At 33.9% G+C, this 14,571-nt stretch overlaps 1 protein-coding gene across 1 annotated transcript; it reads left to right on the top strand.

Moving 5' to 3' along the window:
- Positions 1-6,313: 6,313 nt before the first annotated feature.
- Positions 6,314-7,094, top strand: LOC120276352 (NDR1/HIN1-like protein 10). The gene has a single exon (XM_039283081.1). The coding sequence runs from the start codon at positions 6,316-6,318 to the stop codon at positions 6,961-6,963; it is 648 nt and encodes a 215-aa protein (XP_039139015.1). The 5' UTR covers positions 6,314-6,315; the 3' UTR covers positions 6,964-7,094.
- The last annotated feature ends 7,477 nt before the right edge of the window (positions 7,095-14,571 follow it).

The raw sequence follows: 14,571 nt of genomic DNA, 5'->3' as shown, positions 1-14,571 counted from the left end.
GGCTTCTCCCCATAAATTATTAGGAGCACCTAAACTAATTAACATAATATTCATCATATCCTTAAGAGTTCTATTTTTCCTTTCAGCTATTCCATTAGAAGCAGGTGAGTAAGGGAGAGTTGTCTCATGTATTATACCATGGTTTTCACAAAAGGTTTTCAAAATATTATCTTCATACTCTCCACCTCTATCTGATCTAAGTCTTTTGATTTTCTTATTTAGTTGATTCTCAACTTCATTTTTATATTTTATAAACATTTCACATGTTTCATCCTTTGATCTAAGCAAGTATAAAACAGTGTATCTAGAGTAATCATCAACAGAAGTAAAATAATATTTCTTTCCTCCTCTAGTCATTGAATGTTTTAAATCACCTAAATCAGAATGAATTAAACCTAGTAATTCAGATTCCCTTTCAATAGTCTTACAACCTTTTTTGGTAGATTTAGATTCTACACAAATTTCACATTTATCAATTTTATTGGAATCTGTCATGTTATGAATCAAGCCTAGTTCTTTGATTTTCTTGATGTATGAAAAATTCACATGTCCCAATCTAGCATGCCATAAATCAATTGAATTCACCATGTAAGCAGAAGAGGATGCTTTATTTCCATTGTTAACATTGAGTGCATTGAGAATAAATAAACCCTAACTACAATACCCCTTTCCGATGAAAATTCCATTCTTAGACATTATTAATTTATCTGACTCAAAGGCGACTTTTATTCCAACCTTTCCAAGAAGTGAGACAGATACTAGATTAGCACGAAGATCAGGGGCATACAACACATCATTCAGAAATAAAGTTTTTTCCTGATGTAAGTTTTAGAAGTACCTTCCCTTTTCCAAGAACCGGAGAAGGAGATGAATCTCCCATGAATACTTGTTCCTCACTTTTGGCTAAAGGAATGTAGGATTGGAAAGCATTCCTATCTATAGGAATATACCTCGTGGCTCAGGAATCTACAATCCAGTCTTTTGGATCCGCCACCATAAGTGCTTGAGAAACAACAGCTGCTATGACATCATCATTGCCTCCTTCCATTATGTTGACTTTAGCAATTGTCTCATTTGGTTCTTTCTTGTAGTGACATTGAGATGCATAATGCTCTAGTTTGCCACAAACATAACACGCACCTTTTCTTTTTGTTTGAAAATTCTGATTAAATTTGAAGCCATCCTTCTTATGTCCATTGAATCTTTGTGCAGAGCCTTTGAATTTATTTCTGGTTCCTTTGAATTTCTTGGGATTCCTGTTGAAATTCTAACTTTTGTTTGATCCTGCTTCAATGAGATTCACCTTGGATGAGAATTCTTTGATCTTGTCTGCATTATCCCTTTGCCGGTTCTTCTCTTCAATTCGGATATGTACAATGATGTCTTCAAGAGTCATGAGTTTCCTTTTATGCTTCAAGTTGTTTTTGTAGTGTTCCCAAGATTCAGGTAGACGTTCAAAGAGGAAGCCGGCAATGGATGCATCAGGTAAGATAATTTCTTCATTTTTCAGATCATTGACCAGAACATGATAATCATGAATTTGGGAAGATACATCCTTGTCTTCAGCCATTTGGAAATCAGAGAAATTTTCTATTGCATATTTTTCATTCCCGGAATCTTCAGCTACGTATTTCTTATGCAATGAATCCCAGATTTCTTTCGCTGTCATGAGATCGCAATAGATGTTATACAGTTCATTTGAGAGAGTGCTGAGGATGGTATGACGACAGATCTTATTTCCTTTCTCCCAGATTGGCAAGGTTTCCGCATAAGCTTCTGATGTTGTGTCCGGCTTTGCTTCAATCAGAACATGTGGGAGGTTGAACATGTCTAGCGCCGAGAACACCTTCTGTTGGCATCGTTTGAAGAACGTGCCAGCGAATTGATCAATTTTTGAGACATCAGGAAGTAACTTAGCGATGGTCATCGCGTTCTCCATATTTGTTCTTAAGATTGTTGAAAATAACTGGTTGCCGTTGGAGTAGAAGCAAGAACGAGATAACAGAACAAGAGCACTGTCTTTGAGAACAAATTCGTCTCCTTTTTGCAGTGTGACAGAAAATCACAGACGGCGTTGTTCTCCAGGACTCAACAGTCAATCGCTCACCAGAACAGAGAATCAATGAGCGCTCAGATTTTTAGATTAAGGGAAAAGAGGAGTAATTACAACGGCCGGAAATGAAAAGCCGTTGTAATTACTTACCTATTGCGTGACTGCACCCAATAAATCTGGGACATTCGTGTCCGCACCATGCGCCTACGTGAGTTTAGAATTTTTAAGCTAACTTTTGGATTCAAACCCTGAAATTTGCACCCCCTCCTGCGCCTGTGCATAAGAGAGCATAATCACTAAAGCAAGGTTAAAGGATAATGAATATTACTATATAAAAAGTGGATGAATTTCTTGTAGCTAGGCAATGTGGTACTAAACTTTTTGTGGGAATGTTCTGAAACAAATATGGGCTTAAAGTATATGGGCCCTCTAACATATGTTATGCACTGTGATATTATCTTTTGATGATTTATTTATTTATTATATATTATTTTTTACAAATACGAGAATCACATCTACAATTACACACGTGTGTTGAAACAATGAAAATTTGCTCGTGCACTTTCAGGAGACTAATATGAGGATTGAATTATAAGCTTACTCCCAAAATTGAATCCTTAACACCACTGCATTCAGTGTGTTTTAAATTAAAACAATGAAAATCTCACAAACTAAATCATACGTAGTGAGACCAATACTATTGGACCAAAAGGAGATTGAGGAAAACTTAGTTTTAAGAGTTTACTCGCATTTTGTTCAATTAGTTCACAAATGATAAAATTTTTCAAGAGAAAAGGTTATTCTACTAGAACACGTTACCCTGTATATATCTTGTTTTCTGTAATAAGCCAAGTTCATTGCCAGAATCATTAAAGCTATACTTGAATTTATCAAGGAAAAAAAAGAATTACTTGATTGAGAATTTAAAATTTAAATAAAAATTTAATCGTTATTCATATGATAAATTATATTAAACATTAAATACTAAAAAAAATTTGATTCTGTTGAATGTGAATCGGTAAGCACATTACATTTTATTTAAAATGAATATGCAAATAAATGTCTTTGCATACAAAACAATATAAATGCCTCATGGTCTCGTTTTATAGCTTTAAGAATGGGTATTTTAATAATCTTTTATATTTCAAAAAAAGGACGAAAGGTTTTTGTTTTCATCAGCTGTAAAATAGAAAATTACTAATTAGCTCCAAAACCTTCAAATCTTGTCCCAAATTTAGGTGTGGCCTGTGGATGACCTCAAATTTTGGGTCAACTATTTATGACCCCAAATTTGGGATCCTACATATTTATTATTTTTTTAATCAATATTTTTTTATTTTTATTATAATAACTAAAATTATAAAATTAACAAGTCATCTTTAATATAATTATCTACAATCAAGTTATATAATTATAAATTTTATGGGCAATTAATTAATTAATAATAAATTTTGGTTACATTGTAATAAATATTTAGTTTAATTATTATTAAAAATAATTAATATCAACTTTTGTGATTGAATATTAATAATAATAAAAAATGGGATATATAAAATTTTTTTTTGAAAAAAATATACTTTTTTGGGGTTTGTGGTTGTAGTATAATTTATAGTAATAGATCCAAATTTAGGAAAAAATCTTCGGGTTGTGGGTTGGAGAGGGTCTTATAACCCTATATATCATAATCTTTTCTTTATATACCTCTTTATTCATTTTATAATTAATTTTATAAAAACTAAATTATCATTTATCTTCTTTTTATCTATCTTGGAAAATAAAAAAAATTGAAAAAGGGTAAACTAGTGATTGATCTATATTTTCACAAAATTTGCAAGCAAATTTCGATAAAAAATATAAACATGCAGAAACATTCTTTAAGAATACATAAGTAAATATAATTTCTAAAAAAAATATATCAGTAACTATCCACTTTTATAGAAATATGCGATCATTTTTAATAAACAACAACAACGATAATAATAATAACAGTTTATTGGGCCAACAAGAGTGTTTGACATGGGCTTAGTGCTGTACCAAGTAGGCTATGTCTAACAAAATTGACATCAAACACCCCAGTGGGTTGAAGTAGATATCTTCTTTTTTACCTAGTCACTTTCCTCACAAAATTGCTGAAGAAAGATAACAATACTATCTATGGTTTAGATGAAGTATAATGAAAAATGTGATTAAAATAGTTTGGCCATATTATTAAAAAATAAAAAGACTAATTTGAACCCAAGAATGGGCCCGCTTTTTCTAAAACTGATACTATATAGACTTTAGAGATTAAAGCGAACTATGGATACCCAAATCATGTGAAAGCATTGGAGATCAAAGCTTTTAAGGAATTTCCTATAAAAATAAAGAATAATTAAATTGTACATAAAAAGTTCCATTTGAGGTAGCTTGTCCCAAAAAAAAAAAAAAAACAAAAAAACAAAAAAACTTAGGGCCTGTTTGGCTGCAAAATAAAAAAATATAGCATAATTTATTATGTAGGATGTGCAAGTGATTATTACGGAAATTATGGCATATTTTATTCTTACAAAATTAGTGTTTGGTTGACAAAATAAAAAAATTACAAAGACTGGCGATTGACGAATGGATCGTCGGTGGACCGGTGGCCGGTCATCGGAGGTCTGGCGGACTACCGGTGGCCGGTCATCAAAGGCCAGCCGGTAGGCGGCGGGACCGCCGAAGGTCCGCGGACCACCGGTGGACAGCCGACGTGTCACCGGAGGTCGGCCGAACCACTGGTGGACAATCGGTGTGTCACGAAAGGTCGGTCGCTGAAGGCCGGCTGGACCGCCGGTGGCCAATTGCCGGAGGTCCGGTGGACGATCGGTCGTTGGTCAGACCATCGATGGCCGGTCGTCGGAGGCCAGCCGGTAAGCGGCCGGACCGCCGAAGGTCTGTCGGACCACCGGTGGACAGCCGATGTGTCATCGGAGGTTGGCTGGACCGGAGGCCGACCGGACCGGTGGCCGGTCATCGGAGTCCGGCAAGACCATCGGTAGACCTATACCTGGTGGCTAGATAAAAAAGAAGAGAGACTTTTTGCAATGAGAAAACATTCCACTCTTAGTGAAATATTTTTTTATGTTATAATACATATATTATGCTATAATTTTATATTCTAAAATAAGTACCCAAACAGCCAATATGACATAATTCTCAGAAAATGTTAAATTATGCCATATTATACAGATTATGGCATAATTTCTGGCTATCTAAACAGACCCTTAATTTAAACCAAAGAATGGAAAAATCACTTTGTCAAAATATTGATACTGTTGGGACTTTTGAGCTTAAAACAAACCCTTAGATAGCCAAGTTAAGTGAAAATCAATGAAGATAAAAGTTTTTAAGGATTTCCCTCTAAAAATAAAGAATAGTTAAATTTGTAAATATAAAGTGTGTGCTTGAGATAGACTATAGAGATTAAAACAAACTCCTCAATAACGAAGTCAAGTAAGAAGCATTGGAGATCTGAGTATTTAAGGACATTCCTCTAAATTTAAAAAAATAATTAATTTTGTAAATAATAAAGATGATGATGACAGGCAACACCCTCTCGACCCATTCTTTTTCAAACTTCACAAGATTATAGAATGCACAATCTTAATAAGCATTAGTAATATTATTAATGTTATTAATATTATTATTGATATTATTATCAACACCCTCTTGAGCCATTCTTTTCAAACTCCACAAGATTATAGAATGCATAATCTTAGTAACTCTACACACACGCACGGACCACTTCTACACACACACACACAGAGACCAGACATATTCAAAGGTCAACAAAACCTAAAGTGATTCAATAGCTTACAAGTTTTATTTATCTCTGATCTCTTCTATCCTTCAAAGAACCTTCTCTCTAGTTTCTTTATACTATTCCAAGAACTTTCTCTATTATTCAAACTTCACAAGATTATAGATAGAATGCACAATCTTAAAAATTCTACACGCACACACAAACACACACACGCGGACCAGACATATTCAAAGGTCAACAAAACCTTAAGTGATTCAATAGCTAACAAATTTTATTTATCTTTGACCTTTTCACCCCTTCAAATAAAATAACCTTATCTCTGGTTTCTTCATACTATTCCAAAAACTTTCTCATTTATTCTACTTCAATCCAATTTGAATCATTGACTTTGAGCAAAACCATCAAACCGCGTTCAATGTGCATCTATATATATATATAAAACCCTAACCTAATTCTCTCCATCTCTCTCAAACCCTAAAGCATGCAGCAAGCTCCACAAAACCCTTACCCAGGTTCATACTATGGCCCTCCAATCCCTCCACAGCAAGCAAACCACCGTAACAGACGTAGGACCATAATAAGGGCCTTCATAGCCTTCTGGATCGCCATCGGCATCACTGTACTAATTCTCTGGCTTGTTTATCGTCCAAATAAGATCAAATTCTCCGTCGAAAATGCCTACTTAACCAACTTCACTCTCACCACCTCCCCTTCCTACCTCGACTACGATCTCTACACCACTGTGAGCATTCGAAACCCGAATAAAAAGATTGGTGTCTACTACGACAGGCTTGAAGCCAGTGCGTTTTACTCAGGGTACCGGTTTGGATGGATTCCTCTCCCTACTTTCTATCAAGGACATAAGAACACCACCATGCTGTTTCCTTCATTTGATGGGAGATCCATAGTTACTGATTCAAGTGTTTCAGATACTTTTAAGAATGAGAATGCAACTAGGTTCTTTAATATAGACTTGTGGTTCAATGCTAAGATTAGGCTCAAGTATGGATCTTGGATAAAAATAAAATATACAGTGAGGATTAGGTGTGATATTAGGGTTCCATTGGTGACCAATGGAAACTCCAACAATGCTGGCTTTCAATGGACCCAGTGTGATGTGGATTATTGATTTTATGTACTTCTTGAGTTCATGTGATTTTTAGAGTTGCAGTTGTTATTTTTTGTTTCATTTGTGATCTGATGGGTTTTGTTATCATGTTTGTTTTGTAATAAATTATATTTGTATGTGTAAAATTTTGTTTCACTGGTTCCTCACATGTTTATATATTTTCATTAACAATGGAAAATTTTAATATTTCTAGCACCGTATCAAATATATATATATATATATATATATATATGAAATGAGTATCTTAGACACGAAGTCCTAAGATTTTCAGTACATTATGTTAAAATTTTCCTTACATTGTATTATGAAATAGGTTCAACTTTAAATAAGTATATATCTTGACGTCACCTGAAGAGTATATTTAAACCTATAAACTACTCTAAATGTATTATAAAAAGAAATGTACTCAAGAGATATGAATATCCTTAAGGGATAAGAAATCATCTATGATAATTAACAGGGTGATTAAATGGATATATTTAAGAGTAATGATATTTTTACCGAATAGATTTTCCGAATAGACTTCCAAAATGATGTTGATGCTAATTAGTTGCCATCGACGTCATTCTTTCTCTCTTTCTTTAAAAAAACATTAAATTTATTTTTATTATCTGAATCTTAAATTTAAATCTTTAATCATAAAATTGAAAACTCCCTCCCTAAACCCTAAATTATAAATCACAAATCCCTGTAGGGGTTTTGTGATTTACTGTTTATGGTTTGGGGCTTAGAATTTACGATTTATGCTTTGCTTGGATGAGATGAAGGAAGGTTTTGTAAAGTAGGGTAGAGTAGGGGAAATCAAGGTAAAGTAATGTAAAAGGAGGTTTTAAATTATACTTTATTTGGATTGAATGTAAGGTAAATGGAGATTATCAAACCTTGCACTGTTTAGATTGAGGGTAATAGAAGGCAAGGTTTTATATAAAAATTACTAAAATTCCCTTGAAGCTATAAATTGTATTTTATGCTAATTTTACATATATAATATTATTTTTGGAAATCAAATGTTCTTATTTGATAATTTACAATATTTTATTATTTTATTCCAAAATGGACCTATACATATTATGACTTTAGAAAACATATTCATAAAAACCCTACAAAATTACGCATCATAAAAAATGAAAACACGCACTAATATAACAAAACAATGAAAAAATTGGTTTCAACCATCAATGATACAATACTCTCCATAACAAAACAAAGGAAAAGACACAAACCAATTAGAAACAACAACAACAATAATATCCTTTCACTATTTTTTTAATTGGATGTAAAAACCCAAAACAATTATGAAGCATTATTTATCAAAAAAAAACCAAAGAAAAAGAAAAAAATGAAGCATAGTCATTTCCAACAAAGAAATATGATCCCATAGACATCACTAATTTTGTTTTAATGTTCGAATAAAAAACATTTACCGGATTCTTGCAACATTTTAGCATTCCAACATTGAAAGTCAAACAACTTCAACATAAACAACTTTTCTAAAAACTTGAAAACATATTGCAACACCATCTCCAAAAAGTAACATTGTTTATAAGTAACATATTTCAAAAAAGTTCCATCGTTGCTTTTGGGTGGCCTTGTACAGCTTGTCCATCATCTTTAGTCACCCTGTCCAAAAGAAAAAAATGTTTATAAGATTTAATTAATCATGAACAAAAAAAAAAGCAAAAAAGCAAAAAATAATTCCAAACACCAAACCTAGTAGGATGCAAATGCAAGCCACTACACATGCCCCCAATATTATGTTTAACCTACAAAAATAACCAAAGCATGCATAAGCTTACATAAATATATTCCAAATTATTCAATGTTTGCAATGAAGAAAATGTTAACCTTTCACTTCATTCATGTGGGTCATCTCCATAACCAGACTAATTCAATAATAGAGGCTTGCGTTCTTTTGTTGGACATCTAATTAAATCTCCCAACAACTTGGGATCTTTAATGAGGAACATGTAAGCTTTGCTCAAAATAGGATGTGAGAGCCTTAAATCTTTAAGCATAACCCACACATCATAATCCTTCAAGGATCCGTGGTAGATGCTTGAACTAAGATATTGGTTGATTGAAAAATAGCATCAGCTACCATTCCAAGCATTGTAGACAAATCCTGAAAGCTGTTATCATGATTATTAGATCTTTTTCTCTTCTTGGACCTAGATGAACTTGGAGCTTGAAATGTTGATTGTTGATTTGTATCCACTGGTGATGCTTCAACTTCCTCTTCGATGTCATTGTCAAGTGTATTTTCATTTTCACTCAAATTCTCTAAGTTCGCAGTGTTTTAGAAAACTAACAAATCAATTTCATCTTTTGTGTTTCTTGATGTATTTCCTTCATTTCATACCCTTCGTCGCCTTATTTCTGAAATAGTTTCAGCTTCTTGTCCAATTGCTCAGTCCTGTCCATACAGTTGAACCATCTTCTCATAATTTCTAATTCTTTTGTTCATCCATTCAGCAGATGAAATAATGTTATTAACAAATATACGTTAAAATAAATTTCACCATTATCCCAAAGAAACTTACCTCAACAAAATGTTGCCATACTTCTGGCTCAGCATTCCACATTTCTATAGTTGGATTCCATGCGAATCCACTCATTCCATTCTTGAAAATGTCATAGCACTTTATAAATGCCCTCTTTAAATTTTTCATGCGGTTTTGGGATCTTTCTTTGTTTATTGGCTTGTCCAAAAATTTACCTTTCAGTTCATTGACTTTGTTGTCTAATGCGTGTGTAGTAAAGGTTCCACCAACTTTGTTGCCCATTGCTTGTTGATGTAAGTATGCATCAATCAAAGCGTCATCCATATTCAAAGTCCATGAACATGTGTTACTTCCACTGAAAACATTTGAACTTGTTTTCTTCTTTGACATATTGTAAACTGCATCAACAAGAACACAAAATTGTTAATAACATAAATGTAGATTACATTAGTAAAATACAAAAATGCAACAAGGAATATAAATGTTTCACAAATTAAAGTAAAATTCATACAAAGAATTAATGCCCAACGTCATAACTCATTCAACTATCAAAGTTATTACAAGCCAAAAGCATGACAATCCCTTTAACAACAACAAATCATTCAACGTAATTAAGCCACATTTCAGTTGCTATAACACCCCTAATTATCTCTCCTTCAATGGTTTCTTCATTATTTTCCTCGATGTTATGATCTTCATCTTGAACTTCATCTCTGAGGTCGTTGTTAACTTGAGCAATTAAGTTATCATCTGGGTCCACACCCATTAAATAATTGTGAAAATTACAACAAGCAAAAATAATTGCCTTCTATGTTTCTAAACCATAATGCGGCTCTGTTGAGCTTCCTATAATAGGAAAACATTTCTTGAGCACACCAAATGCTCGTTCGATAGCATTTCGTAGAGATGCATGACAAAGATTAAATAATTCACGTGGATTCCATGGCGGGTTCCTTGAATACTCCTTTAAGTGATATCGCTCCCCTCTATATAGTGTAATAAGCACTCTTCTTAACATGAATCCAGCATCTATAAAATAATATTTTCCTAAACATTAAATGGACAATGTTATTTCATTGTCTAAATATATATGGTCTTTAATAAAAGATTAAAGCTTATAAAAAATTACCTCAAAAATGTTTAGCGGAGAAGCTCTACTTAACACATTTTTCATAATTCTCGAATCAGAGGCTGTGCTTTCCTATCCAGATAATACATACATGAATTTTAACCCGAATGTGCATGCATCCAACACATTTTGTATTGGGTATTCCTTCATTCCACTATACTTAGGGCCATCGGAATTGAAAACTTTTACACGAACATGTGTTCCATCAATTGCACCAATACAATCTTAAGATAAATTTAATATTTCATTCACACCGCACACATAATTGTGATACAATTATAATTCAATTATAATTCAATGGAGAGTCAATTACCTTAAAATTTGCATAGAATCTACTGTTGCTGAAAATTTCTGAAGGGATTTGTGAGCCATCCGGTTGTTCTAGGTATTTTTCCTCTATCTTCACTATAGCTTCTAATACATTATGAAAATGACAGAAGATTGTCTCACGAGAGCGACAAAAGAAGAACGATAGTTCACGATGGAAGACATTATGACCTAGTAAATAAAGTGTTTTTGCAACTTGTTCCTTTACGAACACTTGCAAAGTTGGTTGGAGACCTCCGTCTCTAACTAATATTTCACATAATCCTAGGAGAGCTCTAGGACTCATTCTTATCATATTATAACATAGATCACTTGTACGTAAAAGGGACATTAGTTCATCTCTTACTTAGTCTCCTTGAAGCCGTAATTCACGGGTCATTTGATTACTAACATATTTATGTTCTTTCTTGCATCTTGCAATCCAACTAAATACTAGAATTATAACTTAAATTGCCGCTAAATGATGCAATCATTGCAACTTTATGAAAGAATTGTTCATCAACCTTTTTTTATCGACCATCTAATAAAAATTAATTATCAATATTTGCAAAAAAAATAGAAGGGGAAAATGATAGCAAATTAATTATCAATGTTTGCATGCATATATGTTAAAGAAAAAGTGTGTGTATTGAAAAGTTGGTTTTATTTGAATGCCCTACCAATGTTTTATAAATAGTGTGTACAGAAAGATAGTAGAAAGAGTTATCTCTTTAGAAGTGTGAAAGCCACCCTTAAGTAGTCGGACCTTAGGCATCATCAGTGTTCACTTGATGACCTACCGGGGGAAAGAGCTACCTCTAAAATGTATGAAGCTACTACCAAATTAATTTTTGTGGAAATAAGGTCTTTTGAGCTAGTTTTTCTTCCAAGGTTCATGGGGCACATATCTAGGGTAAATTCATACACATGGGGAGTATGGAGTATGGATGAATATCTTTCTTGTGGAATAAGCCAAAAGCATATTAGTCTCTAGGGTCCCCTTGTTTATCTATGAATTCCCTATCCTATATATGAGATCAGAGGTCATGCACTCATTTTCTTTTCATGTGAGCTGGATATTTTGCTTGAGGACAAGCAAATGTTCAAGTGTGGGAGTATTTGATAAATGCATTTTATATAGATATTTTATATACCTTATCGCATGATTCTCTTGTCCTTTTTGCATTATTTTATTATAAATCGATGCTACTTGGGGTATATTTGTTAAATGATGTAGATAATCAGGTCTTGGATTGAAAGAAACGTATAGAGACAAATTCTGGTGTAAAATAGAGTTAAAAGGCACTTTTCAAGAGAAGTATGGGCGTGCTTATACCTATGCATTTCACTGAAGTCTGAGCAAAACTAAAGAAAACAGTTTCACTACCCCTAGCACCATCATGCTTTGGAAGCAGGGTCGGTGAGCATAGGCGTGCTTAACCCCATACATATTACTGGGATTTCACAGAGACAAAAGCACGGTTCCAGTACTCCTATCACCAGCGTGCTCCTCAAGCAAAGGCAACAAGCATAAGCGTGCCTATGCCGGTGCACTTTTCAGGATGTGCTACAATCATGCCGAGAATAGGTGCCAAGATACCCCGAGGAAAGTACGGTCAAGAGGATGGTTGTGCTTGCATTGGGAAAATTGTTTTTAAGCCCTAATGTTATGTTTTGGGGGGCTGATCTTCTTCCTCTTCTTTGGATACAAGGGATAGGACAAAGCTAGGCACCATTCAGGGCCAAATTTGAGTGGATAGATCATCATGGAAATGGAAGAATGCCGATAAACGTCATCATAGATCTCTCTCTAACAAGGATTGTAAAGCAAGAAGGGAGTTTTATGGATAACATTTCTTTCTCTTATTGCTTTTCTTTGATGTATAGTAAAACTATGAGGGGCTAGCAGTCATTCGGTACCCAGGATTATGAACCTCGACTTGTGATGTATTGATTTAGTTGCTTTGGTTATTGAGTTTTCTTGTGATCTCCCTTTTGTTTATCTTGATTGTTCATCTTTGTGTTAATTGCCTTAATATTTGTATGATGCAAAACTCGACGTGGGAATTACTGCTATCTGTGTGAGAATTGATGTGGCGTGAATGTTCTCTGTAGTTGCAATTGCAATCAAGAAGCATGTTAACCTTAGTTGGGTATCCACTGTCTAGATGGTGATTGAATGATCCATTTAGCTAGGGCACAGACTAAGGAAAGGGGTTGAGTCTGCTTTGAGGCTTGAATGAAGTCGTATGTTATGGAACCCTCCATAGGTGCTCACCACAGTCCAAGAAAATGTATATGTAACCATTGTTGAGGGGATTAATCTGGGGCACTGCCTTTTCCACTGTTGTCTTTTCAACCCGAACCTTCTCTCTCTCTCTTTCTCTCTCTCCCTCTCTCTCCCTCTTTATCTCCTCACTTCTTTAATTGTTTTTGTTTAATTAGAATTGGACCAAATACTTCGAATCAGTTAGATATTACAGATTGAATGAGTATTAAAAGCTATACCAATCCCTATGGATTCAACTATCCGACCCAGTCAGGTACATTGTACTACTTGTACGATCCATTCACTTGTGGATGCACAATGACCATATTAGACGTGGCAACACATGGTAGGGATGGTATTCTATGAAATAGGGATACCATGCCAGCTTGTATCCCCATCCAATTAAAATTTTTCCACATTAATTTTTATTTTTGAATTTTTAAAAATCCCATTCTACTCATTTTATTATAATCCAATCCACAATAACCCATGACACATCAGCATCATTAACTTATCTCATCACCATGAGCCTGATGAGTGCTCTCCTCTTCCCTAACCCTTATGCCCACCTCCTCCTCCCATGTGCTGCTGCTTCTTCACCTACTCTAACCCAACCACCTTGTGTGGTGGTCATCCACAGTAGCCTTGCAAGCCTTCGACACAGTCAATGTTCTGCATTTTTCTGGAAGGTTCTAATATATTATTTCTGCAACATAATAGTTCTGCAGGATAAGGTTTGTTGCATTTATCATAGTTCTTGTATTTTTTTCTCATGATGTAAAGGGCTACTCATATACTAATGGACAAAAAAATTATATGAGTTGTATTTCAACTACTAGTTCCTGCGTACCAATTGGGAGCATATTAAAAAAAAAATTACCCGCCATCATCATGCAAGAAAAATTCATCAACTCAATAAACTCAACATGAAGAGATACACACAACTAGACAGATCCTTAAAAGGAGGTGAATTAATCAAATGATCTTTTATTCATCACTATTCATGAAGTTTACAATATAAATACAAATTTGACATACAAGAATTTAATTTTAATTTCATTTGTTTCGAATTTCCACATGATTTGGTCACAAAACTTCAGCTGTCTATCTTATTGCAAGGTGTAAAAGGTCTCAATCAATTAGGAGCCCTGTAATTTAACATCATCAATCAAAAAGGAATTAACACAAGATTTAAATGATAATCCAATCCTCACTATCTCAATTAATTAGGATCATAAAACTATTTTGAAGTCAACACCTATAAAGAATTAGTAATAGGACTATAGTTAAAATGACTTTCAAGTAATCCAAATGACATAATAAGCAGCATAATGCAAGCAAGTCCTCTAAGGTATTGAATCAAACTTAAAGATCTACTACAAACCAAACCATACAAAATCAAA

The sequence above is a fragment of the Dioscorea cayenensis genome, chromosome 14, assembly GCF_009730915.1.
Source record: "Dioscorea cayenensis subsp. rotundata cultivar TDr96_F1 chromosome 14, TDr96_F1_v2_PseudoChromosome.rev07_lg8_w22 25.fasta, whole genome shotgun sequence".
In the NCBI taxonomy this organism is placed as follows: Eukaryota; Viridiplantae; Streptophyta; class Magnoliopsida; order Dioscoreales; family Dioscoreaceae; genus Dioscorea; species Dioscorea cayenensis.
This window is presented reverse-complemented; position numbering and strand designations above follow the sequence as displayed.

Coding starts and splice junctions, on each gene's coding strand:
- LOC120276352 (XM_039283081.1), top strand. CDS start 6,316: ATGCAGCAAGCTCCACAAAACCCTTACCCAGGTTCATACTATGGCCCT.